This window comes from Bufo gargarizans, chromosome 4, assembly GCF_014858855.1.
Source record: "Bufo gargarizans isolate SCDJY-AF-19 chromosome 4, ASM1485885v1, whole genome shotgun sequence".
Lineage (NCBI taxonomy): Eukaryota > Metazoa > Chordata > Amphibia > Anura > Bufonidae > Bufo > Bufo gargarizans.
In genome coordinates this window covers 189630153-189645147 of record NC_058083.1, presented here as the reverse complement: position 1 = coordinate 189645147, position 14995 = coordinate 189630153, and the positions used below count along the sequence as shown (strand labels likewise).

Here is a 14995-nt window from a genome sequence, read left to right as displayed (position 1 = left end):
TATTAAAATGTATTGGCTCCATGGAGCCAAACGCCATGTTACCCGAACTCGTGCAAGACTTCGGTGAATTACAACCGTTTCATATGTGTGTATTCAAAAACATTTTAAAATAGGAATTTGAAGTTGGCTTTGGTACTGGCTGGTACCTCGGTACGAAAACCCACTTAGGATTCCTATTTTAAAATTTAGCTCCACAAAGCCAATACATTTTAATGCAGTACAGAAACTGCATTTCAAACTACATTTTTGAACGAACCAACTTCGGATCTATAATCCGAAGCTCGAATCGCTCAAACCTAGTTGTTAGCATCCAGTGAGCCTGGAGGTTGCCCTCAATTATCCAGAACTTGCATAGAGCAGCTCTTGTTCTGGAGGATGTTTCTTTTTCTAGTTGATATATCAATTACAAAATATAGACATTTCTCACCTTCACAACTGCTTTTCCCCCCAAGAAGGTGTCATTATTGTCACACATGACTGGTCTCCACTTTACTAGGTAAGTATAGGGTTTCACGTAACTGTCTGTAGACAAAAGATGATAGATTTAGAAACCCCCATGTAATTACTGTGTATGATTTCAGCTGTATGGTCATGTATCATAATTCTATATCATTATTATTAAAGGTATTTTCTCATGATAAAATTCCCTGTCTGGGAGATGAAATCTATTTAGTCACCCTATTATAATAAAACTTAGCCTTTCATAGTCAAATACTTCATAAAACAGAGCTTCTGGATACTTGCAATAGGGAATTACATAATTACTCTATGGTAGGAAGGAGCGTGCAAGCAATGCCAGTGTTACTTCACACTGTCTTATATACAGTACCCCCTAGGGTTCTGTAGCTGAAGGGTGCCCACCTGGGGGTTATTCCCACCTGGGGATAGGAGTGGTGATGTGGGCTATTAGAATTACCTAGTCCAGGGGTCGCACTAGATTTAATATCCCAGTTGCCTATGTGCTGCCCTAGTGTCTCATAGAAGGAGGGGGAGGGGAGGGAGAGCTATAGGACGGAGAGAGGAGGAGCATGCTATTTATCCTAATGCTATATAGTTGGCTGCTACATTTGTGTCGTCCTGCTTGAATGCAGGTTAAGGGCATATATCACACTCTGTGATAAATTTTCAATCCTCTTATTAGTCCCCAAATTAGTAGCATTTGCCTTTAAATCACTCTCCTGTAATTCATGCCTCCACTCTTAAAGGGAACCTGTCATCTGGATTTGGGGTACAGAGCTGAGGACATGCTTTGCTAGATCGCTGCTAGCACACCCGCAATACCCAGTCCCCATAGCTCTGTGTAAAAACTGATTTGATACATATGCAAATTACCCTGAGATGAGTCAGAGCTTGAAAATATGACTCTTCTCTGGTAACACAAGTAAGATATGACTCTTTTATGTTAATTTGCATATGTATCAAATAGTTTTTTTTTACACAATAAAAGCACACAGAGCTATGGGGACTGGGTATTGCGGATGTGCTAGCGGCCATCTAACAACCCATGTCCTCAGCTCTATACACAAAATACTGGTGACAGGTTCCCTTTAATGTCCTGGTACTCTTGTTCAGTCACTTCAAAGGGCTGTGCTGTACTGCGTCTGTATGAATATGCAAGTCTCACAAAGTACAGTATACATTCACATACCCCCAGGTTGTAATAATCAGCCACTTCGAGGGGCTTTGCTATTTGACTTCTAGCTAAGCAGGAAGTCATACACCATGCACACACTTACAGATCCCCTACTGTAAGTATCAATCACTTAAAGGGGTTGTCTCACTTCAGCAACTTGCATTCATTATGTAGAGAAAGTTAATACAAGGCACTTACTAATGTATGATTATATAGTATATAGTGGGCACTCAATACCTGTAGCTACATATAGGGTACAACACATTTATTTAATAACATTATACAATATTCATATATATAACTCAATAAAATTGTAGAAAAATGGCAATTGATATACTCATAAAAGTTGCAATTAATATACTCCTAAAAATTCATATCCTGTGTTGAAAGTTCATGAATCAAAATCCATATGCTGTGTTAAAAAATTCCTTTGAAAATTTGCCACATCAATTGGCGATGGAAAAAAGTATTAAATTGTTATGCAGTTCATTTGATCTCAATATTCAATGTGCTGTATACCAAAATTGGTACGGATATACGGGGTAATGTTAATAGTTCCAGGGATGATATAATGCAGTATATTGATGGTACTTACTGCGTTAGTCCACTCTTTTTGTATCCCTGACCGTAATGGCGTCCCACTACAGCCCTCTTCTTATGCGCTATGGCGTGTATCGCTCCACAGTTCGTCCCGATGTCAGTTTCCACGTTTATTTAATGGCGCTCTTCCTGCTTGAGTTCAGCGTCCCACGTGTAGTATCACGTGATCGGAGCTTTAAAAAGTTGTCACGTGATCTATGCTTTGTTCCAGAGGCGGTACCAACCTCTATACGGACAATCACTCGCAGGTGCTATGTGCAGTTTTTTTCGAGGCAGTCCTTGTGGAATACTGACAATGACTTTTGAGATGCTGTACAGTTTCTTCTTAACGCTGGGATCTCATCCGCTATCGCCATACGCGTTTCGGGGTTCCGTACCCCTTCATCAGTAGCTGGTTTATGAGATCCTTCTCCCTTCTTTATATACTGTTATAGGTTCCACCCCTTGTTCTAATTGAGGTTCTCTACAAAATCTGGTTAGGAGCCTCTAAGGTTCGGAATAGTTATATCTGCATTTTTTCGCATGTGTATATATTCGCATATAATTTTCCGTGCGATTTTTTTGAGAAATTTTTCGCAATTTTTTCTTTCATTTTAAAAAAAAACTTACTATAAAGGTTATTTAATTATACATGTTCACAGGATATTATTCGCAACATACTAATTTTCTCCAATGTTCATAGGTTTATAAGTATTTCCTATCCTAGTTCTTAATTATCATTTTCAATATCCTATATAATATTATTATACAATATTGAAAAACATCATAAAATAATCATATAAGGAAAATTAAAGGAGAATCCAGAAGATGTAACAATTTAAAACCACACGAAATTCAGGCAATTAAGATATTACAACAAAATGATAATATAACTATACGCCCTGCAGACAAGGGAGGAGCCATAGTTATTTTAGATACTTTTGAATACGACAATGAATGCAAAAAACAATTGGGAGATAAGGAGACATATAAGAAACTGAAAAAAGATACAATAAAGGAATTGAATGTATCTTTGGAAATATATGTAGAGGATGGCTATAAGAAGGGACTTCTTAGTGAGCAGGAGTCCAAATTTATCAAAGGAACACCACAACGTATGCCTGTCTTCTACACTATACCAAAGATACATAAAGACCCATCTGACCCCCCAGGAAGACCTATAATTTCAGGGATAGGATCATACACTTCTAACCTATCCCAATATTTGGATAGGCTATTACAACCAGTAGTCAGAAAAACACTCTCTTATATCAAGGACACAACTCAAATTGTACAGATTATTGAGAGTTTAAAATACAACCCTAAATGGATCCTTGGTACCCTTGACGTTACATCCTTATATACCATAATAAGACATGACCAAGGATTAGAAGCATTATCACAACAGTTAACAAAATATGGAAAGTACGCAACAGAACAAGTTGACTTTATAGCGGAAGGAGTTAACTATATCCTTAATCATAACTATTTTGCATATGACTCCGAATTTTATCTCCAGATCAGAGGAACCGCCATGGGCACCAGGTTCGCCCCCAGCTACGCTAATCTATTTATGGCACAGTGGGAAGATCAACATATAGTGCCAAAGCTGGGGACGACCCTGGTGCTCTGGCGTAGATTTATAGACGATGTGATCTTTATATGGCAGGAAACGGAAGAAGAACTATCATCGTTTCTCAATGAGATAGATACAAATGAAAATAACATAAGATTTAAGTCAAACATTAGTAAAAAGCAGATAGAATTTTTAGATCTAACTATTAAAGTGGAAAAAGAAAAACTAATATGCCACACATATCAAAAGGAGGTATCCAGAAATAGTTTTATTCTATATACGAGCTGCCACCTACCAAGGTGGTTGTTAAATATCCCTAAGGGGCAATTCAGAAGACTAAGGCGAAATTGCACAAATGAAGAAGACTACATTAGAGAAGCTACAGATATGAAAGATCAATTCCTTAACAAACAGTACCCTATTAAACAATTGGAAAAATCCCTTAAAGAAGTACGTGATATGGATAGGAGAATATTCTTTGAAGAAAAAGAACACATAGGGACAGATAAAGATATAGACAATAAAGAGGATGACCTAATTAGGATTATCCTGCCCTATAGTGTGCAACATAAAAGAATTGAAACCATTATAAAGAATCACTGGCATCATGTCATCAAAGATAGACTGATATGACCATATTTAACCAAGGGTCCCCAAATGGTTTATACTAAGGCTCCAAATTTATCCTTAAAGGTAGCACCAACAGTAAGGAATGGGAAGAAAAAGAATATTACGCATAATGTATTTGTCATGGTCTTACCTTCTTGCTGTTCTCCTTCGTTTGACATGTGCTGGCGGCCATCTTGGTTTCTGGGTTTCTTGTAGCCTCCCACCCTGCGGCTTCTCCTTCCCACTGGGAGGAGCTGGATGCCCAGCTCATATATATAGGAGGTCTGTGGCTTCAGTTCCTTGCTTGGTCCTCCTGTGTTCACATGCTTCTAAGACTGCTGCTGCTTCTGGTTCCTGATCCTGGCCTCGTCTGACTACCCCGCTGGTTCCTGATCCTGGCTTCGTCTGACTACCCTGCTGGTTCCTGATCCAGGCTTCGTCTGACTACCCTTCTGGTTCCTGACCTCTGGCTACGCAAGACCCTGCTTCGGTTTAGCCATCCGTTTGGACTTTTTGCTTACGGCTTGATTTTCAATAAAGCCTTCTATTTCCACTTATCTCTTGTTGTACGTCTGGTTCATGGTTCCTTGACATTAGGACCAAGCCATGAATTCTGACGGTACAGGGCCATCCTCGCTACCTACGCTGATTGCCAGACTTGATCAGCTGTGGCGTTGCAAACCCTGCTTGAACGCACGGCTCATTTCGCTTCCGTTGCCGATGGGTCGGTTGTCGCTCCTGGGCCCGCTCCTAGTGCCGCTCCGGTTGTTGCCCCAGAGTCTACCCCGACACCTGTTGCTGCGCCTGCGGTGTCTCGGGGTATGACCGGTTCTGCCCCCCTTCCACAGCGCTTTGGGGGAGAGCCAACTCAGTGCCGAGGTTTCCTTAACCAGGTGGGCATTTATTTCGAGTTGCTGCCACATGCCTTTCCTACTGAGAGATCAAAGGTGGGCTTCTTGATCTCGCTGCTCTCGGACAAGGCCTTGGCCTGGGCCAGCCCTTTATGGGAGAACAACAATCCGGTGGTTGCCGAGTTTTCCGGTTTTGTTGCTTCTCTTCGGAAGGTATTCGATGTGCCGGCTCGTGCTGCCTCTGCTGCGAAGCTCCTTATGTCCATCAGACAGGGTTCACGATCCGTAGCTGAATACGCCATTGAGTTTCGTACCCTGGCAGCAGAGGTGGGCTGGAATAATGAGGCTCTGGTCGCTGCTTTCTCTCATGGTCTCTCGGATGCCTTGAAGGATGAGGTTGCAGCTAAGGACCTACCAGTGGAGCTCGAGTCTCTTATTTCTTTCCTGATTTTGATTGACACCAGACTCAGGGAGAGACCTTCCTTTAAGGAGAGCCTGCGGAGGTCTTCTAACAGATTGGCGCCTACGTTTGCTGTCCCACCCGTGCCTCCCTCTCCTCCCACGCCTCCTGGGGATGACTTGTCTGGGGGTGAACCCATGCAGCTGGGGTTTGCTCGCCTGTCCGAGGGGGAGAGGGTACTCCGGAGACGCGAGGGCCGATGCATGTACTGTGGTCTCGGTGGGCATTTTCGGTTGGCATGTCCGAACCGTCCGGGAAACGCTCGCACCTGAGATCCTGTCGGGGGCAGATCTTGGGTGGAGTCTCCTCGTCCCCGGTTTCCCGTGTTGACAAACCACTGATCACTGTTGTCCTCTCCTGGGTCGGGGGCTCGGTGATGACCCAGGCATTGGTGGACTCTGGTGCTGGTGGTTTGTTCATTGATAGTGTGTTCGCTGCCGCCTATTCCATTCCTCTGCAGCCTCGAGGTTCCCCACTGGCTCTTGAGGCGATAGACGGCAGACCCCTTCTGCCGCCACACGTGACTCATGAGACCCTTCCAGTGGGGATAGCCATTGGTGCCGTTCACAGAGAGTCGGTCTGTCTCCAGGTGATTTCGTCTCCACACTACTCGGTGGTCTTGGGGTACCCCTGGCTCCAGAAGCATAATCCGACTTTCGATTGGAGATCGGCCGAGATCCTCTCGTGGTCACCGCAGTGTGGGGCTAGTTGCATCCATGGGCCTGTCAAGTTGCTGTGTACTTCCTCGGACTCTCTGTTGCCTCCTGAATACGAAGAGTAACGGGATGTATTCGATAAGGTGCGCGCGGTTGCCCTACCTCCGCACCTCCCATACGATTGTGCCATAGAGTTACAGTTACAATCTGGTGCCGTTCCTCCTCGTGGCAAAGTCTATCCACTGTCGGTAGCGGAGAATGAGGCCATGGAGGAGTACGTGAGGGAGGCGCTTTCACGCGGACACATTCGCAAATCCTCGTCCCCGGCAGGGGCTGGATTTTTCTTTGTGAAAAAGAAGGGCGGTGAGTTGAGGCCTTGCATCGATTACAGGGGTCTCAATCGCATCACGATCAAGAACGCTTACCCGATACCCTTGATTTCCGAGCTGTTCGATCGCCTCAAAGGGGTCACGGTCTTTACCAAACTCGACCTGAGGGCGGCATATAACCTGGTAAGGATCAAGGCGGGCGATGAGTGGAAGACCGCGTTTAACACCAGGACCGGTCATTATGAATCCTTGGTTATGCCCTTTGGGTTGTGCAATGCGCCCGCAGTCTTCCAGGAATTCATCAACGATGTTTTCCGTGACCTGTTGCAGCAGTGTGTGGTGGTCTATTTGGATGACATCTTGGTATATTCTGAATCCATGGAGGCCCACATTATGGATGTCAGACGAGTGTTGCAACGGTTACGAGAGAACAGGCTGTTCGGTAAGCTTGAGAAATGCGAATTTCACCGATCCCAGGTAACCTTCTTAGGTTACATCATTTCCGCTGAGGGGTTCTCCATGGATCCTGAGAAGGTTTCGGCTGTCTTACAGTGGCCCCAGCCCAGTGGTCTCCGTGCCCTGCAGCGCTTTTTGGGCTTCGCCAATTATTATCGGAAGTTCATCAGGGACTTTTCTATGCTAGCCAAGCCTCTCACGGATCTGACCAGGAAGGGCAGTAATTTCCAGGTCTGGCCGCTCGAGGCCATCCGAGCTTTTGAGGCTCTAAAGTCCGCCTTTGTGTCGGCTCCGATTCTGTCGCATCCCAACCCTGGGTTGCCCTTTGTCCTCGAGGTGGACGCGTCTGAGACGGGAGTAGGCGCCCTTCTGTCTCAGCGTAGAACACCAGAGGGTCCTCTGCTCCCTTGTGGGTTTTACTCCCGGAAACTGTCTTCCGCGGAGTGCAACTATCAGATTGGTGACAGGGAGTTATTGGCCATCGTGCAGGCCCTTAAAGAATGGAGGCACTTGCTCGAGGGTTCGGTGGTTCCGGTTCTCATCCTGACGGACCACAAGAATCTGACCTACCTTTCTGAGGCCAAGAGATTGACACCACGTCAGGCTAGATGGGCTCTGTTCTTGTCACGTTTTAATTACGTGGTCTCCTACCTACCCGGTTCCAAGAACATCAGAGCGGATGCCTTATCACGGCAGTACTCCGAGCTGTCCGGGGAGGAGTCGATTCCGACTTCGGTCATACCTCCGAATCAGATCCTGGCCGCCATTCGCACCAGCCTGACCTCTCCCCTGGGTGAGCAGATTTTGGCGGCTCAATCTGGTGCTCCCTCTGGGAGACCCAACGGCAGATGTTTTGTGCCTGAGGAGTTGCGCACTCGGTTGTTGCGAACCTACCATAACTCCAAGGCCGCGGGGCATCCTGGAAAGAATCAGCTGTCCTGGGCTGTTTCACGTCTGTTCTGGTGGCCTTCTCTACGTTCCGACATCGCCGCATATGTAGCGGCATGCTCCGTTTGTGCCCAGAGTAAGTCCCCTCGGCACCTTCCGTTGGGCCTTTTGCAACCCATAGCCACCGGGGAGCGCCCATGGTCACACCTGGGGATGGATTTCATTGTGGACCTCCCTGCATCCCGAGGCCATACGGTCATTCTCATGATTGTGGATCGGTTTTCCAAAATGTGCCACTGTGTTCCTCTCAAGAAGTTACCCTCTGCACAAGAGTTGGCCACGATTTTCGCCAGGGAGGTCTTCCGGTTGCACGGTTTGCCCAAGGAGATTGTGTCGGATCGGGGGAGTCAGTTTGTGTCTAGGTTCTGGCGCGCCTTTTGCTCCCAGTTGGGGATTCATCTCTCTTTCTCCTCGGCCTACCACCCTCAGTCCAATGGGGCCGCAGAACGATCCAATCAGGCCTTGGAGCAATTCCTTCGTTGCTATGTCTCCGATCACCAAGACAATTGGGTTGACCTCCTGCCTTGGGCTGAGTTTGCCAGGAACACGGCGGTGAACTCTTCCTCTGGGACGTCTCCCTTCATGGCCAATTATGGGTTCCAACCTGCCGTGTTACCGGAGGTATTCTCTCCCCAGGATATTCCGGCTGTGGAGGATCACCTTTCCGTCCTACGTGCTTCTTGGGTACAGATCCAGAGGTCCCTTGAGGTCTCTGCGCAGCGCCAGAGACTCCAGGCTGATCGCAGACGAGCGCCTGCTCCTTCCTACCAGGTCGGAGACCGTGTATGGTTGTCCACCCGCAACCTCAACCTTCGAGTGCCCACTCCCAAGCTGGCGCCTCGCTTTGTTGGTCCCTTCCTAGTGCTTCGCAGGGTAAACCCGGTAGCCTATGCCCTTGCGCTTCCTCCTGGCATGCGGATCTCCAACGTGTTTCATGTCTCCCTGTTGAAGCCATTGGTGTGTAATCGTTTCACTTCCTCGGTTCCTCGGCCCCGTCCGGTCCAAGTGGGCAATCGTGAGGAATATGAGGTGAGCAATATCCTGGACTCACGCCTGGTCCGCGGTCGGTTGCAGTTTTTGGTCCATTGGCGTGGTTATGGTCCAGAGGAGCGTTCCTGGGTTCCCTCCGCAGATGTCCATGCTCCTGCTTTGCTCCGAGCCTTCCACGCACGCTTCCCTCAGAAACCGTTCCTTACTCCGCAGAGGAGGGGCCCTTGAGGGGGAGGTACTGTCATGGTCTTACCTTCTTGCTGTTCTCCTTCGTTTGACATGTGCTGGCGGCCATCTTGGTTTCTGGGTTTCTTGTAGCCTCCCACCCTGCGGCTTCTCCTTCCCACTGGGAGGAGCTGGATGCCCAGCTCATATATATAGGAGGTCTGTGGCTTCAGTTCCTTGCTTGGTCCTCCTGTGTTCACATGCTTCTAAGACTGCTGCTGCTTCTGGTTCCTGATCCTGGCCTCGTTTGACTACCCCGCTGGTTCCTGATCCTGGCTTCGTCTGACTACCCTGCTGGTTCCTGATCCAGGCTTCGTCTGACTACCCTTCTGGTTCCTGACCTCTGGCTACGCAAGACCCTGCTTCGGTTTAGCCATCCGTTTGGACTTTTTGCTTACGGCTTGATTTTCAATAAAGCCTTCTATTTCCACTTATCTCTTGTTGTACGTCTGGTTCATGGTTCCTTGACAGTATTCAATTTAAAAGGATTTTATCGGTGCAACAAATGTAACAACTGCAAGAATACACAATTCCCTAAAAAGACCAATAAGGCTTCCTCTACCACTAATACATTTTCATACGAAATTGATACTTTTTTATCTTGCAATACATCTAACGTCCTATATCTAATCGAATGCCCCAGTAGGAAGCAGTATATAGGACGTACAAAAAGACTGCTAAAAACTAGAATTGGAGAACATATGACGAAAATTAGGTCTGGATATGAAAAACATTCACTGTCGAAACATTTTAAAATTTACCATAATAAGGATCCTTCGTTGTTGAAATTTATGGCATTTGAAAAGATTGATGTACATTGGAGAGGAGGGGACCATATCTCGAACATGTCGCGACAGGAAGCAAGGCGTATATATGATTTTAATACCTTGCAACCTGAAGGATTAAATGCGGACTTCGAGATATTTGGATTCTTATAAATTACTTGGTGCCCCACATTGATTGGATATCGGTGTTTGACTATTTATGGACGCTCCGGTCTCCTCTGGATGTCTTTACTCCCCCAGACATCATATCTCACAAAACAAATAATGAATCAATGCAATATGCATTAGAATATTTTAATAATATTTTAACATAATTTATTGTTTTATGATTATTTTATGATGTTTTTCAATATTGTATAATAATATTATATAGGATATTGAAAATGATAATTAAGAACTAGGATAGGAAATACTTATAAACCTATGAACATTGGATACTAATTATGTCTGTTAATAGAGAAAATTAGTATGTTGCGAATAATATCCTGTGAACATGTATAATTAAATAACCTTTATAGTAAGTTTTTTAAAAAAATGAAAGAAAAAATTGCGAAAAATTTCTCAAAAAATCGCACGGAAAATTATATGCGAATATATATACACATGCGAAAAAATGCAGATATAACTATTCCGAACCTTAGAGGCTCCTAACCAGATTTTGTAGAGAACCTCAATTAGAACAAGGGGTGGAACCTATAACAGAATATAAAGAAGGGAGAAGGATCTCATAAACCAGCTACTGATGAAGGGGTACGGAACCCCGAAACGCGTATAGCGATAGCGGATGAGATCCCAGCGTTAAGAAGAAACTGTACAGCATCTCAAAAGTCATTGTCAGTATTCCACAAGGACTGCCTCGAAAAAAACTGCACATAGCACCTGCGAGTGATTGTCCGTATAGAGGTTGGTACCGCCTTTGGAACAAAGCATAGATCACGTGACAACTTTTTAAAGCTCCGATCACGTGATACTACACGTGGGACGCTGAACTCAAGCAGGAAGAGCGCCATTGAATAAACGTGGAAACTGACATCGGGACGAACTGTGGAACGATACACGCCATAGCGCATAAGAAGAGGGCTGTAGTGGGACGCCATTACGGTCAGGGATACAAAAAGAGTGGACTAACGCAGTAAGTACCATCAATATACTGCATTATATCATCCCTGGAACTATTAACATTACCCCGTATATCCGTACCAATTTTGGTATACAGCACATTGAATATTGAGATCAAATGAACTGCATAACAATTTAATACTTTTTTCCATCGCCAATTGATGTGGCAAATTTTCAAAGGAATTTTTTAACACAGCATATGGATTTTGATTCATGAACTTTCAACACAGGATATGAATTTTTAGGAGTATATTAATTGCAACTTTTATGAGTATATCAATTGCCATTTTTCTACAATTTTATTGAGTTATATATATGAATATTGTATAATGTTATTAAATAAATGTGTTGTACCCTATATGTAGCTACAGGTATTGAGTGCCCACTATATACTATATAATCATTTAATTCTCTTGTGTGGTTGGGGTGAACCGCATTTAGTGTGAGCACCTGTTCATGATATCAGGAGGGGTGAGCTACTATATATATATACGGACTTACTAATGTATTGTTATTATCCATATTGCTTCCTTTACTGGATGGATTCATTTTCCCATCACATTATACACTGCTCATTTCCATGGTTAAGACCACCCTGCAATCCTTCAGCGTTGGTCATGTTTGCAGACCATAGGAAAAAGTACCAGCCTCTGTGCTCTCACTCCGTTCTAGCCACCAGAGAGGCTGACACTTTTTTCTATAGTGTGCAAGCACGGCCACCATTGATTGATTACAGGATGGTTGTAACCATGGAAACTAGCAATGTAAAATATGATGGAAAAATGAATCCAGCCAGCAAAGGAGGCAATATGGACAATCACACTACATTAGTAAGTGCCTTGTATGAACTTTCTCTACATGATAAATGCCACTTCCTGAAGTGACACAACCCCTTTAACAAAGGGTAATGATATATACAGTATTACTCTGCCTTATAGTCAGTAACCCCTAGGATTCCCTAGCTGGAGGGTGCTGCTAGGTGAGTTATTAAAAACAGAGGATATTTCCAAATGGGCATAGGGGTGGTGTCATGGGACTAATGATATTACCTAGGCCAGGGGTGTCACTGGATTTAACATCCCAGTTCCCTATGTACCGCCCTGGTACTTTCTCATTTTAGCTGTTCTATGCTACAAAGTGGTGCAATATATCTTACCTGACATTTGCTTCCAGAATAATTGTATTTTAAGCTGATTATTGTGGTAAAAAGTAAATGCTTGTAAAGCATGTTTACAACTTTTATAAGATTTGTCTTGGTTGTCACATGGATTCAAAGTAGGATTCATGCTCCCTGGTCTTAAATCTGTAAAATAATAAAACAAAATGCTAGCTCAAAATATGTTCATCAGAGCTAATCCTTATATTGAACATATACATAATCCTAAGGGCTCATGCACATGACCGTATGTATTTTTCACGGATCCACAGAAAATACGTCTGTGTGCATTCTGTATTTTGTGAAACGGAACAGCGGGCCCCTAATAGAACACTCCTATCCTTGTCTGTTATGTGGACAATAATAGACATGCTCTATTTTTTTCTGGAACAGACATGCGGACATATGGAAATGGAATGCACATAGAGTAACTTCAGTCCCCCCCCCCTCCCCCATTGAAATTAATAGTTCAGCATATGGTCTGCAAACAAAACGGACACGGAAAGAAAATATGTTTGTGTGCATGAGCCCTCAGTGTAAAACCAGTCTTGGGGGTCGCTATCACCTTGCTCTCCAGTACTGAACATGAACTGTGCCTTTGGGCTCTTCAATATTTTCTGTCCCCAATTTGATACAGCTTGAATTTTCATAACGTACTCAATGTCAGGTAGCAAGCCTTGCAGTGTAAATACAGTTTTTGCCTAAATTAAAAGATAACACAAAGGTGTTTGATATTACAAGAGAAGAAGTGGAATGTATGGAGTAAGGAACTGAAAACGAGCATTACATACCCCATCTGTTACAACCCAACTCTCTGCCTTCCTCTCTGAAAGCACCTGTCCAGGTTTCTTAATGCTCCAGCATATTCTGTAATGATGAATTTGTAGGTCATGTTCTGGTGGCACAGCCCAGGTAATGTTCACTCTGACAGTGCCATCAAGGGCAACCGTTAGGTTATGTTTTCTAAGACCAGTGGGAGCAGTTGGTGGCAATGGGTCTATAGAAAATCAAGAACGATGATATATTAAACTGTAATATGTAAAACAATATTCATATAGCAGCAGGGAATAGTGACACATACTTTATAGTAGAGATAACAGAGGACTAGCACAACATACAAGATGCACCAGAATTTTTATTTTATGGGTAATGCATGTCAGGACAGGATTGCTGATAGGCCCTGTTGAACCCCTTAATAACATGTATCCATAACTATGATCTCATGGGTGCTGGCCATGAGATCATATTACATATCATATTTAAATGTCATATTTCCTATCAAATTATTAATGTAGCATACTTCTGAGAGCCCATCTTTTAAAGTTGGGGTGAAATATCTAACTAAAGCTTGGGAACTAGTATCTTGGCCGCTCTTAACAGGTGCTTGATAGCAGTTTTTGTATCATACAGATTGAGTAAGATAAGCTTAGGAGTCAAATGAATATCAGTTGAAAAGATGATATTTAAGGCTTTGTGGATGGCTTTCCAGAGATAAGAAATAGAGCCAGTATTTTTATGGCATCTCCAGCAAAGAGGAGAAATATAGGGGTTGACCCTATGTAACAATACCAGGGTTCTGTACCGTCTGGTGATTACTTTGTAATTTAATTCTTGAATTCCAGTACACGTCGAATTTAAGTGAGAGGCAACAAGAATTGATTGAGTCTGCTTGTATCCAATCGAATTATATGTTATCAAACTTTATCCTCCCTTTGATAGAATATAATTAAATTAGATATATGCGCACACTTAGTTTATGGACAGGGCTCAATCACTTGAGGATACTATGCTAGCCTTTTTGGCTTTATTATATAATTGAGCTTCATGTATGTTAGTCTACGTTTAGAACTTACAAGTATGTTTGTATTTATTGATTTGGCCTTCTTAGCACATCCATTGTACCCAGACACTATGTATTAATATTATCATATGTTATACTTCATTATAGATTACGGTTGAGGAAGCTCCTGTTGGACCGAAACATCCGGTTTATGATATAGATTGTGGTATTCTCAAGCCCTATCATACAGATCTGGATCAGTTTTTGGATGTTGTTTTAAAAATAAAATAATACTTTAAATTCATGAAATATACAGGTGAAACTCGAAAAATTCTAATATTGTGCAAAGTTCATTTATTTCCGTAATCCAATTTAAAAGGTGAAATTAACATATGAGGTAGACTCATTACATGCAAAGCAAGATATTTCAAGCTTTTATTTGTTATAATTTGGATGATTATGGCTTACAGCTTATGAAACCCCAAAGTCACAATTTTAAGGTACCCTTTGTTCAGGGGGTATGGATTGGTTAGCTGACTAGTTAGTGTTAGTGTGACACTTTGAGCCTAGAATATTGAACCTTGAACCACAAAATTCTAATTTTAAGCTGCATTAATGCAATTTCTTTTAATTTGCATTACTGAAATAAATGGACTTTGGCACGATATTCTAATTTTTCAAGTTTCACCTGTACAGGGGTATTCTCAAGCATTGGGGATACCCTGACCCTCATTGTTATAGGGCTGGCTCCACATATGGAGACAGCTATAGAGCAGAGCAGGGACTCCTAAACTATATGTAGCGTCAGAGCAGGGACTCCTAAACTATATGTTGAGTCAGAGC

At 43.4% G+C, this 14995-nt stretch overlaps 1 protein-coding gene across 1 annotated transcript in view; it reads right to left on the bottom strand.

Moving 5' to 3' along the window:
* LOC122935305 (anosmin-1-like) overlaps nt 1–14995 on the bottom strand; it is a 47829-nt gene that overhangs the window by 8408 nt on the left and 24426 nt on the right. The window contains exons 5-8 of the mRNA XM_044291070.1: nt 13164–13369; nt 12938–13073; nt 12373–12519; nt 428–522 (exon numbers count right to left, since the gene is read on the bottom strand). Of these exons, the coding sequence (XP_044147005.1) occupies nt 428–522; nt 12373–12519; nt 12938–13073; nt 13164–13369 (584 nt within the window). The remainder of the gene's footprint in view (nt 1–427; nt 523–12372; nt 12520–12937; nt 13074–13163; nt 13370–14995) is intronic.